The 21,372-nt window shown below is 37.2% G+C and overlaps 2 protein-coding genes across 3 annotated transcripts in view; both read right to left on the minus strand.

Annotated features, from left to right (window-relative positions):
* LOC107690298 (signal transducer and activator of transcription 5B-like) overlaps positions 1-16,180 on the minus strand; it is a 92,621-nt gene extending 76,441 nt beyond the window's left edge. The window contains exon 1 of the mRNA XM_016488594.1: positions 16,021-16,180. The gene's annotated coding sequence lies outside the window, so the exon portion shown is untranslated. The remainder of the gene's footprint in view (positions 1-16,020) is intronic.
* A 4,383-nt stretch (positions 16,181-20,563) lies between these two features.
* The window catches only part of stat3 (signal transducer and activator of transcription 3 (acute-phase response factor)), a 46,837-nt gene continuing 46,028 nt past the window's right edge, over positions 20,564-21,372 (minus strand). For both annotated transcript variants that reach the window (XM_016488596.1, XM_016488595.1), the window contains one exon: positions 20,564-21,318. In XM_016488596.1, the coding sequence (XP_016344082.1) occupies positions 21,212-21,318 (107 nt within the window). In that variant the 3' untranslated portion in view covers positions 20,564-21,211. The remainder of the gene's footprint in view (positions 21,319-21,372) is intronic.

The raw sequence follows: 21,372 nt of genomic DNA on the forward strand, positions 1-21,372 counted from the left end.
ATATATATATATATATATAACACATAATAACACATACACAGGTGCATCTCAAAAAATTAGAATATTGTGAAAAAGTTCATTTTTTTGTTCATAAAGTTCATAAAGTGAAACGTTCATATATTCTAGATTCATTACATGAAAAGTAAAACATTATAAAAAAAAATTGTTTTCATTTTGATGATTAGAGCTCACAGCTCATGAAAGTCAAAAATCCAGTATCTCAAAATATTAGAATATTTCCTAGTCAGCAAACCACTTGAAAGTGGTTTTGGCAGTGTGGGCAGGTGCTAAAATCCTGCTGGAAAAGTAAATCAGCATCTCCATAAAGCTTGTCAGCAGATGGAAGCATAAAGTGCTATAAAAATCTTCCGGTAGACGGCTGCATTGACTTTGGACTTGATAAAACACAATAGGCCAACACCAGCAGACGTCACAGCACCCCAAATCATCACTGACTTCGGAAACTTCACTGGACTTCAAGCAGCTTGGATTCTGTGCCTCTCCAGTCTTCGATTTCCAAATGAAATGCTAAATTAACCTTTATCTGAAAAGAGGACTTTGGACCACTGAGCAACATTCCAGTTCTTTTTCTCCTTAGCCCAGGTAAGATGCTTCTGATGTTGTTTCTGTTTCAGAAGTGGCTTGGTAGCCCTTTTCCTGAAGACGTCTGAGCGTGATGACTCTTGATGCACTGACTCCAGCTTCAGTCCACTCCTCGTGAAGCTCTCCCAAGTGTTTGAATTGGCTTTGCTTGACAGTATTCTCAAGTTTGCGGTCATCCCTGTTGCTTGTGCACCTTTTCCTACCCAATTTCTTCCATCCAGTCAACTTTGCATTTAATATGCTTTGATACAGCACTCTGTGAACAGCCAGCCCTTTCAGTAATGACCTTCTGTGACTTACTCTCTTTGTGGAGGGTGTCAATGATTGTCTTCTGGACCATTGCCAAGTCAGCAGTCTTCCCATTATTGTGGTTTCAAAGAACAAGAGATACCCGGAATTTATTCTGTAGGGATGGTCATTTAATGAAACTCAAATGTAAATATTCTAATATTTTGAGATACTGGATTTGACTTTCATGAGCTGTAAGCTCTAATCATCAAAATTAAAACAAAAAACTTTTGAAGTGTTTTACTTTACATGTAATGAATCTAGAATGAAAGTTTCACTTTTTGAAATAAGTAACAAAAAACATACTTTTTCACGATATTCAAATTTTTTTAGATGCACCTGTATATAATATTTTATATCTAGAATTTTTTTCACTTTAACTTTTGTTTCACTTATGCAAATAACAATTTAATATGCTTAAATTTAATTAAAATATATTTACACATATATATAAAATATGTTTTTGTAAATATTATATATTATAAAAATGTAATACTTATATTTTTACATGTATTGAAAAATATTACAAATATAAAACCATAAAATATTTAAGTATTTTAACACTTTTGCCTTGTTATATATATCTATATATATATATATATGTGTGTATATATACACATATACACACACACACACATATATATATACATCTCTCTCTCTATATATATATTTCTCTCTCTATATATATATATATATATTTCTCTCTCTCTCTCTCTCTCTCTCTTATATATATATATATATATATATAGAGTCAAATACAGAAATATATCAAATACATTAAAAATAAAAAAAATCTCCTCTGTATAGTTGTATAATAATTCCTGCCATTGTGTACTATAATGATTGTTGGTTTCTTGATTAATTGTTTTGTTCTTCTTTCTTCTTTTCGCTTTGGAGAAAAGCATCTGATAAATGCATAAATGTAAAACGTAAATACTTTAATTGTTAATTTTTTCAAAAATATATCGGATGGAGTGCTTTAGCGATGTCATTGATTTGACTGTTATGATGCCAAAGAGCAGAGGTTAATTCGATTAGGTAAACGATGTAAGATTATTGTGACAACAGCGGCAGGTGAATCAACGTTCACATCAGTCACGTGATTTCCTTTACACCGATTAGCTTCTAAAGCATTAGCTTAGCCTACAATACATGTAGCGCAGGTAATCTCAGCTAATGTTCCCAAATGCTAACGTTCAGGCAGAGCTAGCATTAGCCTTAGTGAGAATTAACAGTCTGTTCAGCATTAGGTGTTTGTGTGCTGCAATTAGAGTAAGTACTGAGGAAGTGTACACAGTGGCACATCTTCACTTCACTCAACGCCTCTCCACTGTTATAGTGTAAACAGCAAGGCTAGTTGCTATGACGTCTGAAGAATTAATCAATAGCATGACCTGTATGGTCCACTCAAGCATACAAACATACAATAAGGGCCAATTATGACTAGTCACACCCCTTTTTTATGTATTTGTGTGCACATTATACAATTTAGAGTACCAATATATACACACAACCCACACACACACACACACACAAGCAAATCATTTACTCTATTACCTGAGAAAAACACAAGTAAAAGTGGACTCCACTCCACAGTGCTCCTGAAAGCAGTTCTAAGGTCAGCTGTAACGGAAATAATCTGTAATCAAAACTGAGGACGGGGACATGAGAGAGTGAAAATTATTCGAGCAAACGTACTGTCCTTATTTAACACCACAGACTTATGGTCAGACTCTGCACTTCACAATAATCATTTCAACAAATCAGTATTTTTGTCTTGTTTACCAGTAAAAATAGAAGCAAATTTGTGTAATAATATATAAATCACAAGAAATTAGATAAACAAATATATACTTACATACAAAAAGATTGGAGTTTTGAAAGAAAATAATACTTTTATTCAGCAATGATGCATTAAATTGATCAAATGTGACATCATGGTTTCCACAAAACATTAAGCAGCTCAAGTGTTCTCAATATTGACAATAATAAGAAATGTTTCTTGAGCGCCAAATCAGCATATTGATTTCTGAAGGCTGAAGTAATGGCTGTTGAAAATTCAGGTTTGCGTCACAGGAATAAATTACAATTTAAATTGTAATAATATTCCACATGATTACTGTTTATTTAATACGTTTAAAGGGGTCATATGATGCTTTTTTAAAGATCATTATTTTGTGTATTTGGTGTAACAGAATATGTTGACATGCTTTAATGTTCAAAAAACACATTATTTTTCAAATACTGTACATTATTGTAGGTCCTCTATGCCCCGCCTCTCTCAAACGCTTCGTTTTCTACAAAGTCCCTCCTTCCGACAAGCACAGTCTGCTCTGATTGGCCAGCTGACCCAGTGCATTGTGATTGGCCGAACACCGCAAGCACTTGTCGGAAATGTAACGCCCCTTACCATAATCGCGAGCTTCATCTTTCAAAATAAATGTAAAGACAGAGCCCGAAAGGGGAACAGAGTCGCGTGACAGACACAGTGATGAAGCTGGTATGTGTTTTCAGTACACAAGCCACGGTTAAGACAGCTGACTCCACTGTGACCCTGTCTCTCTCTCTCTCTCACGCACGCACGCACGCACACACGCGCACACACACGCACTTAAGCTAATAACAAAACAGTAGCTGATTCAGAAGCGCCAGATTGTCATAGCAAAGTCAGAATTACCTAATAAATACAGCCTTGTTAAACATTAGTGCCTTCAAAAACCTTACCGCAAATGAATTAATTAATTAATTTAATTCAATGAATTAAAATCTTAAAGAAAAACATTTGTAAGGGATTCAAGACAGGTTTTCTATAAACAAGTCTTATTTTGCACTCTTTAAGGATGTTTACATATTTTTATACATTTTACAATTTTTAATTATTTTTTTGCCAGTGTGTGTCTACAAATATCAGACATAAGCCCTATTCGCACGGGATTAGTATTACCTGGTGACCTCCCGTGCGAATAGGGCTATAGAGTGGAATCTAAAAGTGTAAATGCACAAAGAAAATCTGGAGTTTTTATTTTGTTATGTTTTTATTTAAACCTGCTTTTTGAACATTTTAAATCAAAAAGAAAAAAGCTGTTTGATAATGTAAGAGTTGTGATGAAGAGGAAATATTTAAGATTCTGCCCTAAAGCAAAATGAGTCTGAAACTAAATTCATTTTCCAGTTTACGCTTTCAAATTTTTCCCCTTAAATATTTATGCTTATGATTTGTAATTTAACATATTGAATTGAATTTGAAAAATATAAGCATTTTTGGACATTTAGAGACCAACAGTTTGGCATATGCACACCTACGAGCAACAAAAGTGAGAAGTGTCTCCACAGTTCCTCACCCTCCCCAGACCGTGCCAAGACCTAGAGAGCATTCCATTTTTAATTGGTGGGTGATACTCTCTATGTATTATGCAAAGTTACACAGTGTGGTTGTAGCTTATTTGAAAGAGCTATAGGAACAGGTGCAAATGTACACACATGCAAACAAACACTCACACTTACACACACACACACCTGCTCTCATTCCACCACTAAATTCTCATGTATGTTTTGTCCGTCCATATCATTCTCTAGTCCTCACCGCTGGAAAACAACTTCAATTCTGCTCTCGCTGTGAGACATGAGATACTTTACTGTGATAAATCATTGATATTTGATGCTGCAGGCATTCGTTCTCCTTCTCATGCCGTAACATTAATTTTTAATTTGCACTTTTAATCTAAAGACTGAGACCACTTCTCAACCCAGTGTTTAGTCCATCTTCCAGCCAATCGCAGTCCGTACAGGAGTATGTCAGTGCGAGAGAGCTGATTGGCTGATTGACTGTCACCAGTACAAACAAAGAACTGATTGGCTGTTGCCGCACAGGACAGCACTCTAGTGTTGACCCGTTTACAGCAAGCCAAAAGAGAGAGATAACGAAAGAGGGACAGAAAGGGAGGGACAAATATGTAGAGAGGGATTAAACAAAATGCATTTTATGAGCTTGGGATAAGAGGACTAAAAGAGCCCTTAAGCAGACCATGTACATACACATAATCAAAAGAAAGTTGATGCATTTCAAAGCATTATCTGCTTTTGGTGCTGTTTTAGTTATACAATAATAGCATCCAATCCAAACGGATGTGCCACAAATGGCACATCGCAGATTTCAACGTTAACTTTAGCGTGTTAGTGTGTCTCCAATTTTTCCAGTTCTCTCAAAAGCTCACTGTCCTTACTCCTTGCCTTTTATTCTTCAACATTAATGTCAATACCTTGGTACATGAATACAGTAAACATTCAGTAGCAAGAACACCCCTTCGAATGAATTGGTTTGGTACTATTACTTAAAGGTAATTACTCCATTAAACACCTTAATGCTTGAATTGAAACATTCATGCCCAACATCAGGGTCTGACCTTCGTGATGAACATAAAAGTTGATTTTATAAAAGCAAAATAAAACTGGAACTAAAAACTAAAACTGAATTAAAACTTAAATTAAAAAAAATGCATTGAAATAGTATCAGTGATGTTGTGATGTTCGATTCATGAACTCAATTCTTGTCGCATGTGGCAAAAAAAAATAAAAAATAAAAATCTGGGCCAAAATATATTTTAAATATATGCTAACAATATGTTGTAAACAGTGAAGCTCAATTAAATATATTTTTGAAACTGAAAATATATTTAGTTTCAAACTTTCACATACCAAAATTTATTTTCAGGAGCGAGAAATACATTTCCAATCAGCAGTTCCAATTACAGTAGTCTAAATGCAAATGTGGATGGAATAGCCTACATCCAAACTAGATTTATAATGATTTAATAATGTTTATATTATATCTATTTTAGTATGTTCCTTGCTGATTTTTATTCAGATGTGTTATATGTTCATATTTGTTAACAAGTTTTTCTTCAAATGTGACATATTTTCTTGATTTTAAATATATAAAAGGAAAAATGTAAGTTTAAATGCTTTAAAAAATATAATTTTATTTAAAAAATATATTTAAAAAAATGTCCAAAAAATATATTTACAGTACATAAATACATTTACATAAATATATTTTGAAATATTTTAGCAATTTTTAAAAAGAAAATATAATTAATTTGTCGTATGGGTTGTGTTGGATCTTTTCAATTAATTGTTTTGAACTGTTTAATATCCAAATGATTTTTTTGACGCTTAAATGATTTTGCGTTTATGAATCCTACTCCAGTCCCCTTTAGTGGAAGATTATCAGGAATAACAACTTTGAATCTGTCTATGACACAAAGCTATCATACATATAGCGTACTATATAGTGTTGTTTATACATGATAATTATACTGCGTTCTAAGCTGTCAGCTTAATGGAGTGTTTTACCTTTTTAATACTCTCAGATGAAAAACTAAACATCTGTCTCTCACTGTCTTTCATTCTCTTTTTCTACGTGCTAAAGAGGCACTGCTTGGTTCGGTAAGCCTGTAATAGGCTTAAGCAGGACAGAAACACTCTTCTCTCTGCTCTCGCACTAGCTTTATGGCCAGCCTCTCTACCAGTGATTTATTCTCAGGGAGAAAACAGAAAGAGTGAGAGAGGCAGAAACAAACAGACACAGTATATGGTGGACAGTGAGCAGTCAGGAGAGATTTACTCATTCAAGTCAACTGGAACAGATCTAAAACATTGGCCACATGCACACTGATGCATACAGAAACGAAACAACAGCAGATAAAAGTGACAGACAGACAGAGAGATAGACAGATAGACAGATAAGATAGATAAGACAGATAAGATAGATACGATAGATACGATAGATACATAAGATAGATACATAAGATAGATAGATAGATATTGTCCTGGATGACAGGAAAATATTCAAAGCAGCTTCTTTAGGTCATCTGCAGTTTAGGTAAACTGACCGCTGTATGAACCTGATAGTCAGATAAGCTACTCAGGACTCTGCCCTGAACTTTGACATCTGCTGCCCCTCCTCCAGCCACCACCTTCTCACAAACATTTCTTATAAATGCTCATTTCACAACCATGACATTGAAATGAAGCATGAAATATAGATACAAGCTCAGAACAATCAATATTCATTACTAGGAAATATTCCACCACGATTCTACAAGTTCTATACACATCGTCTATACACATCTGTACTTCTACATGTACTGAGATCATATTTATATTTATACAAATATCCAGGGCACATCGTATTTAAATCCAGATAATTAAGCTAGATCTCTAAATACACTCCGCATTCCTACAGTCTTGTCAGTCGAAATTTAGTTTCACTTCACTGATCAGTTTGTTCCTATATGGGAATCACTCATAATGTCTTCTGCTTTTTACCGCTCTGATTTAATCATCTGAACTTCAATTCTGCCTTAGTAATGTCACTCATCCTCTGCAGCACTCACTCTTTTAGGGTGAATGAATATCAAAAAAGACTGTAGGGTAGATTTAACAATATACAACAAGCATAGTAAACCGATTTAATTAGTATTAAAGCTTGAATGAAATTAGTGCACAATATGAATCTGGGAAAATCAATGCGTTTATCAAAATATTATTTTACAAACACAGTTAAAAATAGTAAGCAGCACAATGCAGCACCAAATCTGCATATTAGATTTTCTGAAGGATCGTACTGAAAAATCAGCTTTGCTATTGAAGGAATAAATTACATTTTACAATATATTCATATAGAAAACATACTAAATTGTACGAAATACTTAGCACAGTTTTTACTGTATTTACTGTATACAGATCAAATAAATGTAGCCTTGGTAAGCATAAGAGACTTCAAAAAAACAGTAAAAAAAAAATTCTGACCCCAAACTTTTGAACGGTGCATCTACTTCCTAAATTTCAGCACATGTATTTTCTCTGTTCCTTCCCCTTCAAACTCTCAGTAACTGTTGCTTATTAAAAGGAAAAATTAAACATATTCATGAACATGTTGGTGGTCTAAAATGAATTAAAACTTTGCCTAAAGACAAATCTAAATATAAAAAAAAACCAACTCACAACACAATTTTACATACATGCATAAGACAAGTAATTATTGAATTCTATCATTTCTGTGGGTGTGTGCCCTGTGGATATTATATAATAGGTATGACTTTAGAGTGTGCATAAGTGGAGAGATAATTACACAGTGGACAATCAATAATAAAAACACAGCAGTCATTCATCAAACCCCCTGGGGACTGACAGCTAGGTGACTCTCAAATTGTCCTGTACATATAAAAGCAGAGGAATGGCTCAAATATGATCTGGTGACTGAAATCAATCACACTCTTTACAATGGCTTTCGCATCGGGTAGATATAGAAACTCAAAAAAAAAGCCAACCGGGTGGTCCCACAAGGACTACATTTTTCCCCAAGGCCATTTTCCTGCTTGCATTCACACTGCCAGTAGGAACTCTTAAAGGGGTCCTATTATGCTTTTTTACAAAGTCTTGATTTTGTTTTGGGGGTGTACTAGAACAGGCTCTCATTCTAGGTTGTTCGGAAAACACATTATTTTTCACATATTTTACATTATTACAACACCTCTCTCCCCAGTCTGGCATGAACGGCTCGAATAGTTCCTGTATCAAATGAGGTGAGCGTGATTTCACCAAGTACAACATGTTCTTGGATCAACATCCTTGTTGATCCTGGAACATCATTCCAATCAACCAATCAGAATTGAGAGATAACTTTTCAAGAAATGTCCGTTTTAGACTTACAATCAGGATTAGGTGTTTCTACACCCTTGTTAATCAGCTATCATTTCCCTCTGATTTTAGGAATAAATTATCGGTAAGGTTAGGTTTAGGGGTAGGGATTGGGTTAAGTCTGTATTTTTGGACAGTAATGTTGATCCAGGAACATGTCTTACTTGGCAAAATCACGGCGACCATCAAATGAAGGCCCGCCTTCTGAAATACGAAATGTGCTGTGATTGGTTAGCTGGGCCAGTGTGTGTTGTGATTGGCAGCACTCGGCGCCTGGTTTGGAAATGTCATGCCCCTTACCATAGCCGCCTGCGAGCTTCAGTGTAAATATTGCGTCAAAATCAAATCATTTTGAGGGCGATTTAAACTCAGATGATTGTAACCACTCTTAGTTCGTCTGCTTTGGGAAAGCTAGCGTGTCTCCGACATAGTGATAACACTCGTTGCCTTCTCTAGTGAAGCTCAACCAGGTCTCGTCCCATTCGTCGATATTTGTGATATCACAAATCCCGGAAAGTGGACTTTGAGCTTTGTAACTTTTTCAGATCTTTTTTATGCTCAAACAGCAACATTACAGACTAACTAAAGTTGAAAAAGTGAAAAAGCATAATAGGATCCCTTTAAGTGACTGAGCCGGCCAACAACAATGTGATTAAAGCACGGCATTCAACAACTGTAGGGTGGAGAAGTGCCTGGATTTCGGCATTGGTCCATCTATTGCAGTATGCTATGTTCAAGAAGTTAATTTGTGGAGTGAGTACATGTAAACTGTGTATTTACACTACTTTTTTCAAATAGAGGGGTCTAGTTTTCTTATGGTATGTATTCAGCCAATGGATATACACTTACGTCGCTGGTAGTTATTATGCAAGGTTAGACCCTACTCTTATAAGCAGAAGCTAATTTAGTCCCACAAAAGGCATTCCTATAATTAAAATCATTCCCAGTTTCTACAGTGTGAACACACCAAAAAGCAGGTTCTTCCGGCAATAGTTATATCAACTGTGACAATGTTCCTCCGGTGTGAAAGCCACCCTAACTCACAGCAGCCCTGAGCAGCGCTTTTAACAATACTGACTAATAACGATAGTTGGCTAAATAGCCCAAAATTGCATTACTTTTAGGAAGCCACTTGGTATATGCTTTTTTTTTTTACTTTTACTAACCATTTTCCCCCATACTTTACACTCTTTGCTAAAAATAAAGCTAAAGGTGGTTTTCAAAGTGATGCCATAGAAGAAGCATTGGTTAACCAAGAACCTTTCAGTGAACAGATCAGAAAAGAACATTTTTCTTTCTTAGTGTGAAGAACTTTTGAATAATCTGAAGAAAACATGTCCAGTGTCCACTATTTTGTGGAACTGAAATGTTCCATGGATGCTAAAAGGTCTTCATCATACCATATAGGCCAACAAAGAACATTTAATTTTAGGAGCGTATGGTCATTATTGATACAGCAGGTCGCAAAATTGATTGATAAAAGAATGGATGCACATTTGCATCTCCAAAAACATGAGAAAACGCAACACTTTGAGAGATGCAGTGGGTGTGGGCGACTCCAGAGCAAATGGCATGAGCATTAGAACTGAAGATCAAAGTCTTTCCTCTTTTACAATAAACACCGCTTCATTGGGAGTGACTGCTAACAGGCTTACATTAACCACAGCAGCTTCTCTGTTTCTCATCTGACGCTCTGTTATCTCTCTGTCTACCCGAGCAGCACAGAGCGAGATGAGCGCTGGATGGGCGGATGGCAGTCAAGGTCAGTTAGCAGATCGTGAGAAACCCCAAAAAACAGATAATGTGTAAACCCCAGTAACAGACACAAAGACTGGAAGAGGAAGACACCAGCAAAGATGCACAGAGAGGGCGCAAACAGAAAGTGAAAGCGCATGAAAGAGCTTGTTAAATATAGATTTAGAGGAAACTAAAAAGTAGAACGCACTCTTGCAGTGGTCAATGGTAAATATTCAGTTTAGCTGTTTTAGTGCTCAGAGATTTTAAGTGATTACAGCTTAGTTGATGTCCTTCACATAAATTTCACATACAACACTGAGTATGTTCAAATAAAGCTGCTCTAAAACGGCATAAATCGATGACAGTACTAATTTCTGACTGAACAAGAATTGAGGAAACTGCTCCAGCACTCGCTATATTTCCATTACTTTCATTTCCTCAATATCTCTGACTTTTGATTCATTACGTGTTTGAACAACACAGCAAGTGCTCCATGAACATGCATACTGTATACACACCTCATGGCCAAAAGGATGTGGACACAAACATCTAAATAATGGGTTTGGCGAGGCCCAGTGAATCTTTTTTTTTAAGATTTATTTTTGCCGTTTTATGCCATTTATTTAGATAGGACAGTAGGTCGACAGGAAGGGAAGTGGGTGAGAGAGGGGGGTGGGATCGGGAAAGGTCCACGAGCTGGGACTCGAACTTGGGACGCCCGAAGCGCAACAGCGCTACATGTCGGTGCGCTGCCCACGAGGCCATCGGCGCCAACAAGGCCCACTGAATCTTAAAGCTACAGGATACAATGACTCACTTGCAACTTTGCGGCAACAGTTTGTGGATGGCCTTTTTCTGTTCTGCACAACAAGCGAGGTCTATAAAGAAATGATTTAGAGAGTTTGAAGTGAAGAACTTGACTGGCATCCATAATGCACTACAAATAAACACCTTTGGGATGAACTGGAATGCTGATTACAAGCCAGATCCCATCGTCTACTAATGGTCATGTCTGAATGGTAGCAAATCCCCTCTGCTATAGTATATTAAAGGTAGGGTAGGCAATTTCGGAGAGGCTAGAAATAGCAAGCTAGCTTTGAAAGCCCCTCCTGGCGAATCATTCTCCAAAGCCACGCCTCCTCCAAAACACATGAGGACGCACAGGCAGACCAGCGGCTAACCAGCAAAACGATGAGAGACAGCATTGATGAAGGGCTGAATGGGTTGGACTTTTTTCAAATACATTAAAAAAATCCTATCACTTCCAAACTTTTGAACGGTAGTATTATATATTAAATACTGACAAAACATAATGTGTATTTTTAGCTAGACGTTGTCACATGAACAGACAATCATTAATCACACTGATTTAAGCTGTACATGTTTCATTAAATTGAACCACAGCTCATAAGAGTCACAAATCCCACAAGACAAAGCATAAACACACAGGCTACGCAACAACTCTCATCCCATAAAAATCTGAAATACAGAATCAAAGGCACAGATCAAGACTGACTGGCCTTGTAATCTAAAGTCACTTCTTCTTAGTCATTTAGGGATGGTGTCACCTGTATGCTTATTCAAAGCAGAATACATTTAAAGCAGACCAAATGAAGTAAATGCAAGTCTTTCCTTGGAAAAGTTGCAATGAAGCACATGCCTGACTTTATGAACTATAGAATAATCGATACAATAAGCTTGCCCTTCTTTATGCATCACAACATAAGTACATGACCACTGATGTTGGTTAAAAAATGCGAACCATTAAGCATAGGCATACAATCCAGAAAAACTAGCTCGTTAAAGAAGAGCTTTCCAAGAAAATGCACAAATATATGTGTAACCAAATAAAAAACACAACTCTGCCCTCTACTTCGGTTTACAGGCCTTCTTTCAGCTCCCTCTGCCTTTCTATCTTTTCCTCTCCTTCTGTACACAGTGTGCCAGTCAACATGTTGAACGCATTCCCTGCACAGCAATCACGTCCCAGCCAACCCTCTCAAATGCTGTGTGTCGACTGCAACAAGAGGGCATCAACCGCACAAACTTTGGCAGCACAGGGCAACCTAGGTTGTACAGTCCAGCTAAACAAACACACAGTGTGCCAACAGGGCTAAATGTTCAAATGCACCTCCGGTACACTTATTTATGAAATATGATATTTCAACAGACCTGAGGTTTACCAGAGTTTCCCTTCTAATCCCACACCAAATCCTCTACATTCCTGATTTCTCACAGGCAGGGTTGGCCGAACAATTTTGCCAAACATGTGTTTGACTTCCAGTCGTGGGAAGAGACACTAACTAAAGGCGTCTTTACTCAACTGCTCTGTGCCTGCTCAAAATTCAAAAACGCAATGCCTCAAAGTCAGACTAAATTATAGCTGCTCAGACCTACCTCAGCCCCTAATATCAAAGTATACAGTATGTAATTGCTGTGTAAATGCATTTAAGCTATCTCTGAGCATCATCTTCTGTGCCTCCTTTGCAGTGTTGCTTGACCCATACAAACTTATGCCAAATTTACGCTGCACAGGTGGCACAAAAGAATTTCTAAAGTGGCATTTAGGCTCCCAGACTACCCAAATAATGCCCAAAAAAATTGCATCTTTATACACTACTTTGATTCTTAGAGTATACTTTGGTGGCTCAGAGCAGGCAAAATTTAGTCCGGCTTTTATGAGGCATTGTGTCTTTACACAAAATTTTGAGCAGGCATAGATGAGCCTTAATTTGGTTGTGTAAAGACACCTTTAATTAAGAGAGCGAGAAAACGATCTGTCCCTTTTGTCTGCAGGTGTAGAAATAGCAAAACAAACATTAATGGCCAAAGGTTATTTTATAGCACATTAAACATAAGCAATTAAAAACACTCAAGTTAATACATTTAAATAATAAATGAAACTTTTAAATAATACATTTTTACCTTTTATGTACCCTACTGAAAGAAACCAAATGGGTCGGCCTAAACCATATACAGATTTCTTGTTGCAAACACCCACAAATTTGTATGTTTGCCCCCAAATTTGTTTGTTTACTCTTTGTTGTCATGACAGGCCAGCTGTTTCCAAGCTTGTGTGGTCTTAAGTAATCACCTCCGATGCTAAATTACTGCCAACTGAAAACACATCTTAAAGTAAAGCTAGTACGGCGTTAGATCAATGAGTGACTGACACTGGTCAAGTACATAAACACTCTACTTAAGCTCTTAAGTGCTCATCGAGAACCACATTTCGCCCGCTTGAGATGCAAACACAAACTTCATAAGCCTCCTCCAGTTGAGCTACAACAAAACACAAGGCACAAAGTGAAATAAAAGACTTATGTAATATATTCCAAACTGGGCTAAAAATCAAACTTAATCAATTTATGACATCACAGTTTGATGCACTGTAACGCTAGTAAAATTTTTACCAAATGCAACACGACTGCTAATGTATTATGTATTTCCAGTAGGCAATGCTTTATCGCAACAAAATGTGACTAAGCAGATAGGCTGTTCCTTGTCATTTATTAATGCATACACAGGAATTGGAAGTCATGCATCAAATCCCTTCCCGAACTTCATATAATGATTAATATCTAACAGATATATGTGGTTATGTTATTGGTAATTAGTTACTAATGATACTTGCATTCAATCATTTGACAATGTTAAAGTGTGTTTAGCTATGAAAACATTGATTTGAAAGTCTGGGTGATTCCTGCATCGCACAATGTTACTGTAGCTATTTGATGACTATACACTCTAAAAATGCTGGGTTAAATACAACCCAGCGCTGGGTCAAATAGGGACAAACCCAGCAATTGGTTTGTTTTGACCCAGCGGTTGGGTTAAATGTTTAACCCAACCTTCTGGGTAGTAACCCAACCGCTGGATCAAAACAGCCCAATTGCTGGGTTTGTCCCTATTTTACCCAGCACTGGGTTGTATTTAACCCAGCATTTTTTAGAGTGTACTGTCATTAATCACTCACTAAACTAGGTAGCCTGCAGTTTACCAATCATATAACTTCTGATTGAAACAAAATAACCTGTTTGCAAGATATCAAATAAAAGCCACACCAATAAGTGTAACACGCGATTAAGAACACTTTTTAAACATATTAAGAAGAGTTCAATTTGATCAAAATAATATCCATACGCAACTGAACAAAATAATTGAACGTTCGCTCTACAGCGTCCTCCTCTGCTCTGCGCATGCGTGCGAATTTTCTGCGACGATCCTTGATCAATTTAATTTCTACTCTGCCTCTGGTTACATGCGAGTCACAAGGCAATATGACACATTACAATACTACTGGAAATAATTGCAATCATGTCTAATAGTTTAATCAAGGGTTTGAACGTCAGGAGGCGTTAACATTTACAGTAGCTACTTCTCTGGTCATTTTCAACATGCGCTCATAATAAGCTTGCAGTTAAGATATAGTTCTCATTAAACACAAAATTACCACAGAAAACACACCATTTTTTTCTATCTATTAGGCTATAGGATATAACACATCTAAAAAAAAAAAATACATAGGCTAATTAGCGGAAATATGAGTTCTGTACATTTTAAAAAGCAATGTGTTCCCATTAATAACATCACATAGGTACAACGCACATGTATAGGTTACACAGCATATATGATTGCACAAAAGCGCACGCATGCACACACTTGACACTGTTGAACGGAAACTAAATTGCATGATGGGAGATAAAAGAATCTGCTGTGGAAGATAATATAAAAGGGGAAAATAGAGAACATGCCTTCAACTTTCTTACTAGGGCAACTGCCCTGTGTGTCAGGGACTAATAAACTCAGATTCACACATTATAAAATACCCATTGCCCTTAACATAACGGTTAAAGCTCGTCTAAATGAGCGTGCGCGTAATCTGCTTGTTTCTTTGCAGTGGCAGTCGCGTGGCCAAAATGAATGTGGCACCTCAAAACGGAAAGACAGTTCACAATTCCGCAAGAGGTATGGCTTTAATAACACACTCCTGCTTTATTTAAATCTCCAGTCAAAACCGTACTGTATCATGGCGAGTGAACTGTCTCAATGTTTCAATCATTAACTCTTAACGTAATAAACTTTCACCCACTGAACCCCATTTGGCTCTGGAACCAAGAGAAGTGCTGCTTGCTGACAGTTCCGCACTATCACTCAAGTTATACCCTCATACCGGTAAATTCAACAGCCTAGCGACAAACATTCGCCCGGAGAGTGCGCTTGTTTTCCGCTGAGCGCTTAATGTGTCAGAATTAACTTCAAACGCGAACCGGTCAAAGGCGCAGAAGTATGGAGCTGCCTTCGCTGGACTGGAATGGAGTTGGAAATGTGAGCTGGACTGTCCGTGAGACTTGACAGGCGTGCTGGAGGGGGGCTGGACTCTCTGCCTGTTGATCCGATAAAAAAAAAAAAAACAGGGTGCAAGAGCTTGGGGCTTGCGAAACACCGGTGGCAAACGCGCACTGTCTGAACTGAACAGGAACCTTTTAAATAAGAGTCTATTAGACATGTCATATACTGTATTTTGGAAGCGCTAAGAGCAACGTAAACAGCTTAAATTAAGCGTGAAAAGTCCAGCCCAGTGGAGCCTCAACAAGACCAACCGTGGACATTTGTTTATAAACAACAACATTTGCCATCGACAAACAACATGTAAGACAGACTGAAAGCGCACAGGCGCAAGAAACATACCTCGGCAGGTCTGCTCAGTCCGCTGTCGTTTCGCATAAAAGTGCAGCAAAGCTCCAGATAGCGCCTACGACCCAGAAAGGCAACCTTTCTGCCCCGTCTATCTCAACCAGCAGTGGGTTACGCAGTTTTTCATGTGCTTTCACCCCTCCTCTTGCTCTCTCGCTCGCTCGCTCGCTCTTGGCGATGTCGGCTGTACTAGTACGATTTAACATCAAGCTGCGACTACGTAATGGCGCAATTACGTCATGACGTAAGGAATCACTGTGCTTTGAATCTGTTCTTTTAAAGGAACTGTTCAAAAGAGCCGACTTGCGGAAATGAGTCGGACTTCCCATCATCTACTCTTTCGCACTTCTAACCGTCCGCTTCCGGTGTTGTTTCACTGGTGAGAAAGTCGCGTAGTTCATGCGAGGAACTGTAAGGTTGGTAGGTAATTCGCTGTACCTACCAAAAAGGTACGGTTAAAAAGCCGTGCGCACTTCAAAAGGCAAATTATTGTTTTAGACGTGCAAAAGGCTTAATATATGCGCTGCGGGCGGGGGTGGGGCTATGAAATATAAAGACGGTTAGCGGAGCGCGAGGACTGCTGATTGGGCATGAGCGTTTACGCGTGACTTCAGTCGAGGGACATAACGCAGAAAAACAGTTTAACGTTGCTTTGAGCTGCTGAAGCGCGCGTACGGAGCTTAACATTATGAGTACAGCTCTAATGGAACTGACAAGGGCTCCCACGGATGCAGAAAACCGCTAAATACAAGGGAACTAAAACTGTGCATTGACAAATCCTGGAAATTAAGTTTTAAAAATAATGGAAACATGAGAATGTACGCAGTTTTGGCTGTTATTCTCTGCTCAGAAATCTTAAACAGTTTTGTCTTGCATATCTTGTAATACGACTACAACTGTGAAATAATTGTTCATTTGAGTCGCTTCTTGTTTAGTCAAAGCGATTCACAAATCGGTCGTAACGATTCATTACGACTTGGTATGAATCATAATTATATTTTTAAAAATGATACAGTAATCACAGACCTTTGGAAAGGTTATGGAATTTTATTGGTCAGAAAGTAAACCTTTAAATAGTTCAATAGTATATATATATATATAATCTCCTTTGAGCTTCAGCAAATAGATGATCTATTATTAATTTAGCAAGTGTGGGTTAAAATGGGCTATGATATAGATACCTATTATGCAAATATAATACTATGACAATAGCCAGAGGTAAATCCAGTGGTGTTGTTTAGGCGTTTGCCACTGAGCAGACTTCATCTTCATCTGCTCAGCACTTTTACCGGTTTAGGAGTGCGGCTCTGGGAAACGGACAGATCTTGAGGGAGATTCCTTTTTTTTTTTTTGGCAGTGTTGCGACCCTTATTTCTCATGTCCTCGATCCGTTCTTCGGAGACGGAAAAAACATGTTCGATTCGATTCTGAGACAGGCGGAGAGCCGCGTGTAAACCGGATCCAGGCTGGACACGCACGCAGCATGCGGATGGAGGCAAGCTGTGATCAACCTGCTGCGGCCACGACTAGGGTCAAAGCATGTTTTATGGGTTAGACGAGATGATAGAGAGCATATATGTAGGGCCATGCTTCTGATATTTGACTAAAATCGCACGAAAGTCTTATTATTAGTAGTAGTAATGTTTAGTCAAGCACCTTGAAGTATACAAATAAAGTAAAGGAGCATAACATAGTTTTTCCCCTTTAAGTGTCTTTTCCGCTCATTCTCTCTGCAGACTCATTCTTTATGGGTTTTAACTAAAATTGGTGCAGCTATTGCATTATCTCCTAAACACGTTAATTAAATGAGTGTTCAGTGCAGCCGTATTGAATAGTTTAATATTGCCCCCTGCTGGTTAAACAACGCAATTACATTCACAGCCATGAGGATTGGGCTAGTCTCACTGCATACTGTAGTAGACAAGCACAAGGTGTATAGTTGAATTGTATTAAACAATATACTTCAAGGTAACACACACACAAATGCACATGCAGCACATACTAGCAACACGTCAGCATACTTTAATTAGCAAATAATTGTATATCAAAAAGGATTTACTGCTGCTACTATATATAGTATGTGTAGTTAATACAAATATCAACTGCATGTGTGTGGTCAATATTGTATAGGAAACACTTTGTTTTTACAAGTAAATTACTGAGACGCGAGCAATGAGCTCAAACGCACAGTTGCCCTGCACAGCTCTTCAGGTGCAGCTGATAAACAACCTGCATTGGATGGACTCCATCTTGGCAAGATGAAAACTTTGATTCAGCATATTCTCTCTCCCAGAGAGACACCGCTGAGGGGGGTTTGTAGAATCAGAGGGCATAGATTTAGTTTTCATTGACGATAAGTGGATGTGTTCGTGTCCCTTATGTTTATCTAGATGTGTATATTAATGCAAGGCATATTTATACATGTATCTGTTTTCTAGGCCGCAGCAGATCTCTCTTGATATTATAGGGATCACCCAAAAAGTGAATGTTTACTCACTCTCAGGCCATCCAAGATGCAGTTGAGTTGGTTTCTTCATCAGAACAGATTTGGAGAAATTTATCATTACATCACTTGCTCACCAACGGATGCTCTGAAGTGAATGGGTGCCGTCAGAACGAGAGTCCAAACAGCTGATAAAAACATCACAGTAATCCACAACACTCCAGTCCATCAATTAATGTCTTGTAAAGTGAAAAGCTGCATGTTTGTAATAAACCAATCTATCATTAAGGTTTTTTTAACTTTAAACTGTTGCTTTCGGATAAAATAAGATCCATAATCCTGCTTTCATTCACATCCTCTTTCCCTTCAAATATTAGCATGTTCATGCAATAACTATGTATTCATTAATACCACAATGCAGAAATATGAAGGGACTCATGAAAAGCCAATGTATTAAATGTCAGAATCAGTGCAGCTTCGCAGAGGGCTTGCCAGGAATAAAATATACTTGAACTTCAACGACTGTAATGCTGTATTATGGATTTGGGGGTGGAAAAAAAGCTAACAATACACAAATAAAATCCTGATTCCTTTGCAATTTACATAAGCATAATAGAGTTTAAACTGATTTATTCACAGTCCTCCTGAGTCACCTGTCTCCACAAGTGCAAACATTTGAAAGTATAAACGCCATTACTGCAAACCTAACAAACAGCTGGACGTCTAATCAAAGAACCTTGACAAAAGGTCAATGCGCAATGTCCAATGCGAGATCTCTCTCTCTCTATCTATCTCTTTTTAACCTTTAGAGCAGAATGGCTGGGGTAATGACAGGTAGACGGAGAGAGATAAACACTCAGTAATTACCATTTGCGTGAAGGCAGATGAGATTCGTTTAGGAAGAATGACCTTTAAATATCCACTGAAACGTAACTTAATCGCTTAATTTTGTTCCACTGGGTGATAAAATGCCCCCACAGAGCAACTATTCAGGGCCATTTATTACAGGAAGACCATGTAAATGCCAGTCCTGATTTCGCTAACTGTAGTATATGTAGTTCTTGTCATGTTTATCATTAGTACTATTTTTTTCACATTCAAATGCGTGGTCAGACGTGGTGCTATTTGAACGTATACAGTCTGAACATACAGAATAGCGACATACTACCATTCAAAAGTTCAGGGTAGGTGCGATTTTTTTTTTGTTTTTCAAAATACTCAGGGCTGCATTTAGTAGATCAAAAATACTGTGAAATATTATTAGAATTTAAAATGACTTTTTCTCTATTTTAATGTTTTAAAATGTAATTTATTCCTGTGATGGCAAAAGCTAAATTTCAGCATCATTACTCCAGTTTTTAGTGTCACATGACCCTTCAGAAATCATATATGCTCATTTAATGCTTAGGAAATATTATCAAAGTTGAAAACAGTTGTGCTCCTTAATATTTTTGTAGAGACTTTTTTTTCAGGATTCTTTGAATCCAAAACATTATTTTTTTATTTTTTTTTATAACACAAACATCTTTACTGATGCTTTAATCAATTTAATGCATCTTTGCTGACTAGAAGTTTTAATTTCTTAAAAAAAAAAAAATCTTACCGACCCCTATTTTGTTATATATATATATATATCCCAGATAACTGAAGAAATGCATCAAGGACACAAAGAGCTGATAACTGTTTCTCATCAAGAATTCATTGTACAATAAAGTGAATATACATAGTGCAGTGTATATATAATAGTATACACACCATAAAGTGAGAGTGGAAGGACAGATACACAAAGTGGGAAACAAACTGACAGACGTTTAAAAAGTAGTTACATAATGAAGAAACATCATTTTCCATCATATTTCCGTTTGAAGTGCTACCTTACATGACAACACAGCAGATCAGTGAATTAAAGAATTAAATTATAAATATGTGTGCGTATTTGTATATATGTGCATGTATGTGTGTCTCTAAAATTCACCATCTAATTATGTTACTGCTGGCTCGGTGCTAGATTTTTCTTGCTATCCAAGTTGGCGCATTAAACATCATATTGGAGACACAATAATATGGTGGAAATATCACATTTGCTCATCTGTGTAATGTATATTCATATATATATTTATCTTCTTCCATTCACTTCCCAAAGACATCCAATAAAAGAGTAAAATATTTTTCATCAACATTAAAATACAGTATATTCACGTGAACCAGAAGTTAAAAGGGACATTATAGACCTGCATGCACAAACTTACTTTACAACTTATGATCTCACCATAAATGATACTTCTGTACCAATCCATTCCATCAATACTACCGTGAAGTTTACACCCCTTCTCACTCATTTCCAAAGATCAACATAAAGAACAAAGAATTCACTGGCGCTATGCTAACAGCTCAAAATATGTTTCATGTTTGCTAACACCAGTGGACATTCAATGAAATACAAGTCAAAGGCCAAATGTCTGCGATTAAACATGTTAAAGAGCCTTAATATTCACGCTTACATTGACAAAGGTCAAAAAAATCGTCTTGAAGGCCTCACATTCCTACAAAAAAGGCAAATAACATCTTAACCATTGAATGAGCTCAATTGAATATTGATACAAGGATGAAGGTTAAAATATTAGCGTGTTTGCTCACTTTTGGCTATGACTGTAAAAACAGAGAAGCTGTAGCACCTAAGCGTTATGTACATGATTATTCAATAGAAATAAAATAAAAAAAACACACTAAAATGATGGAAAACTAAGCATTTCGGCAGGTATCCATATCTGAGACTGTGGAGGCTGCAAACCCTTCTCTCATTGGCGAGGGATGATCAGAGCTCATCTCCATGTCCAGAGTGAGAGATTCTGGAGGGAAAGTGGAATCACAGGATTAAGAGACCCTAAAATGTCTGCAATGGA

Source organism: Sinocyclocheilus anshuiensis, unplaced genomic scaffold (assembly GCF_001515605.1).
Source record: "Sinocyclocheilus anshuiensis isolate Anshui unplaced genomic scaffold, SAMN03320099.WGS_v1.1 scaffold461, whole genome shotgun sequence".
Classification (NCBI taxonomy): domain Eukaryota; kingdom Metazoa; phylum Chordata; class Actinopteri; order Cypriniformes; family Cyprinidae; genus Sinocyclocheilus; species Sinocyclocheilus anshuiensis.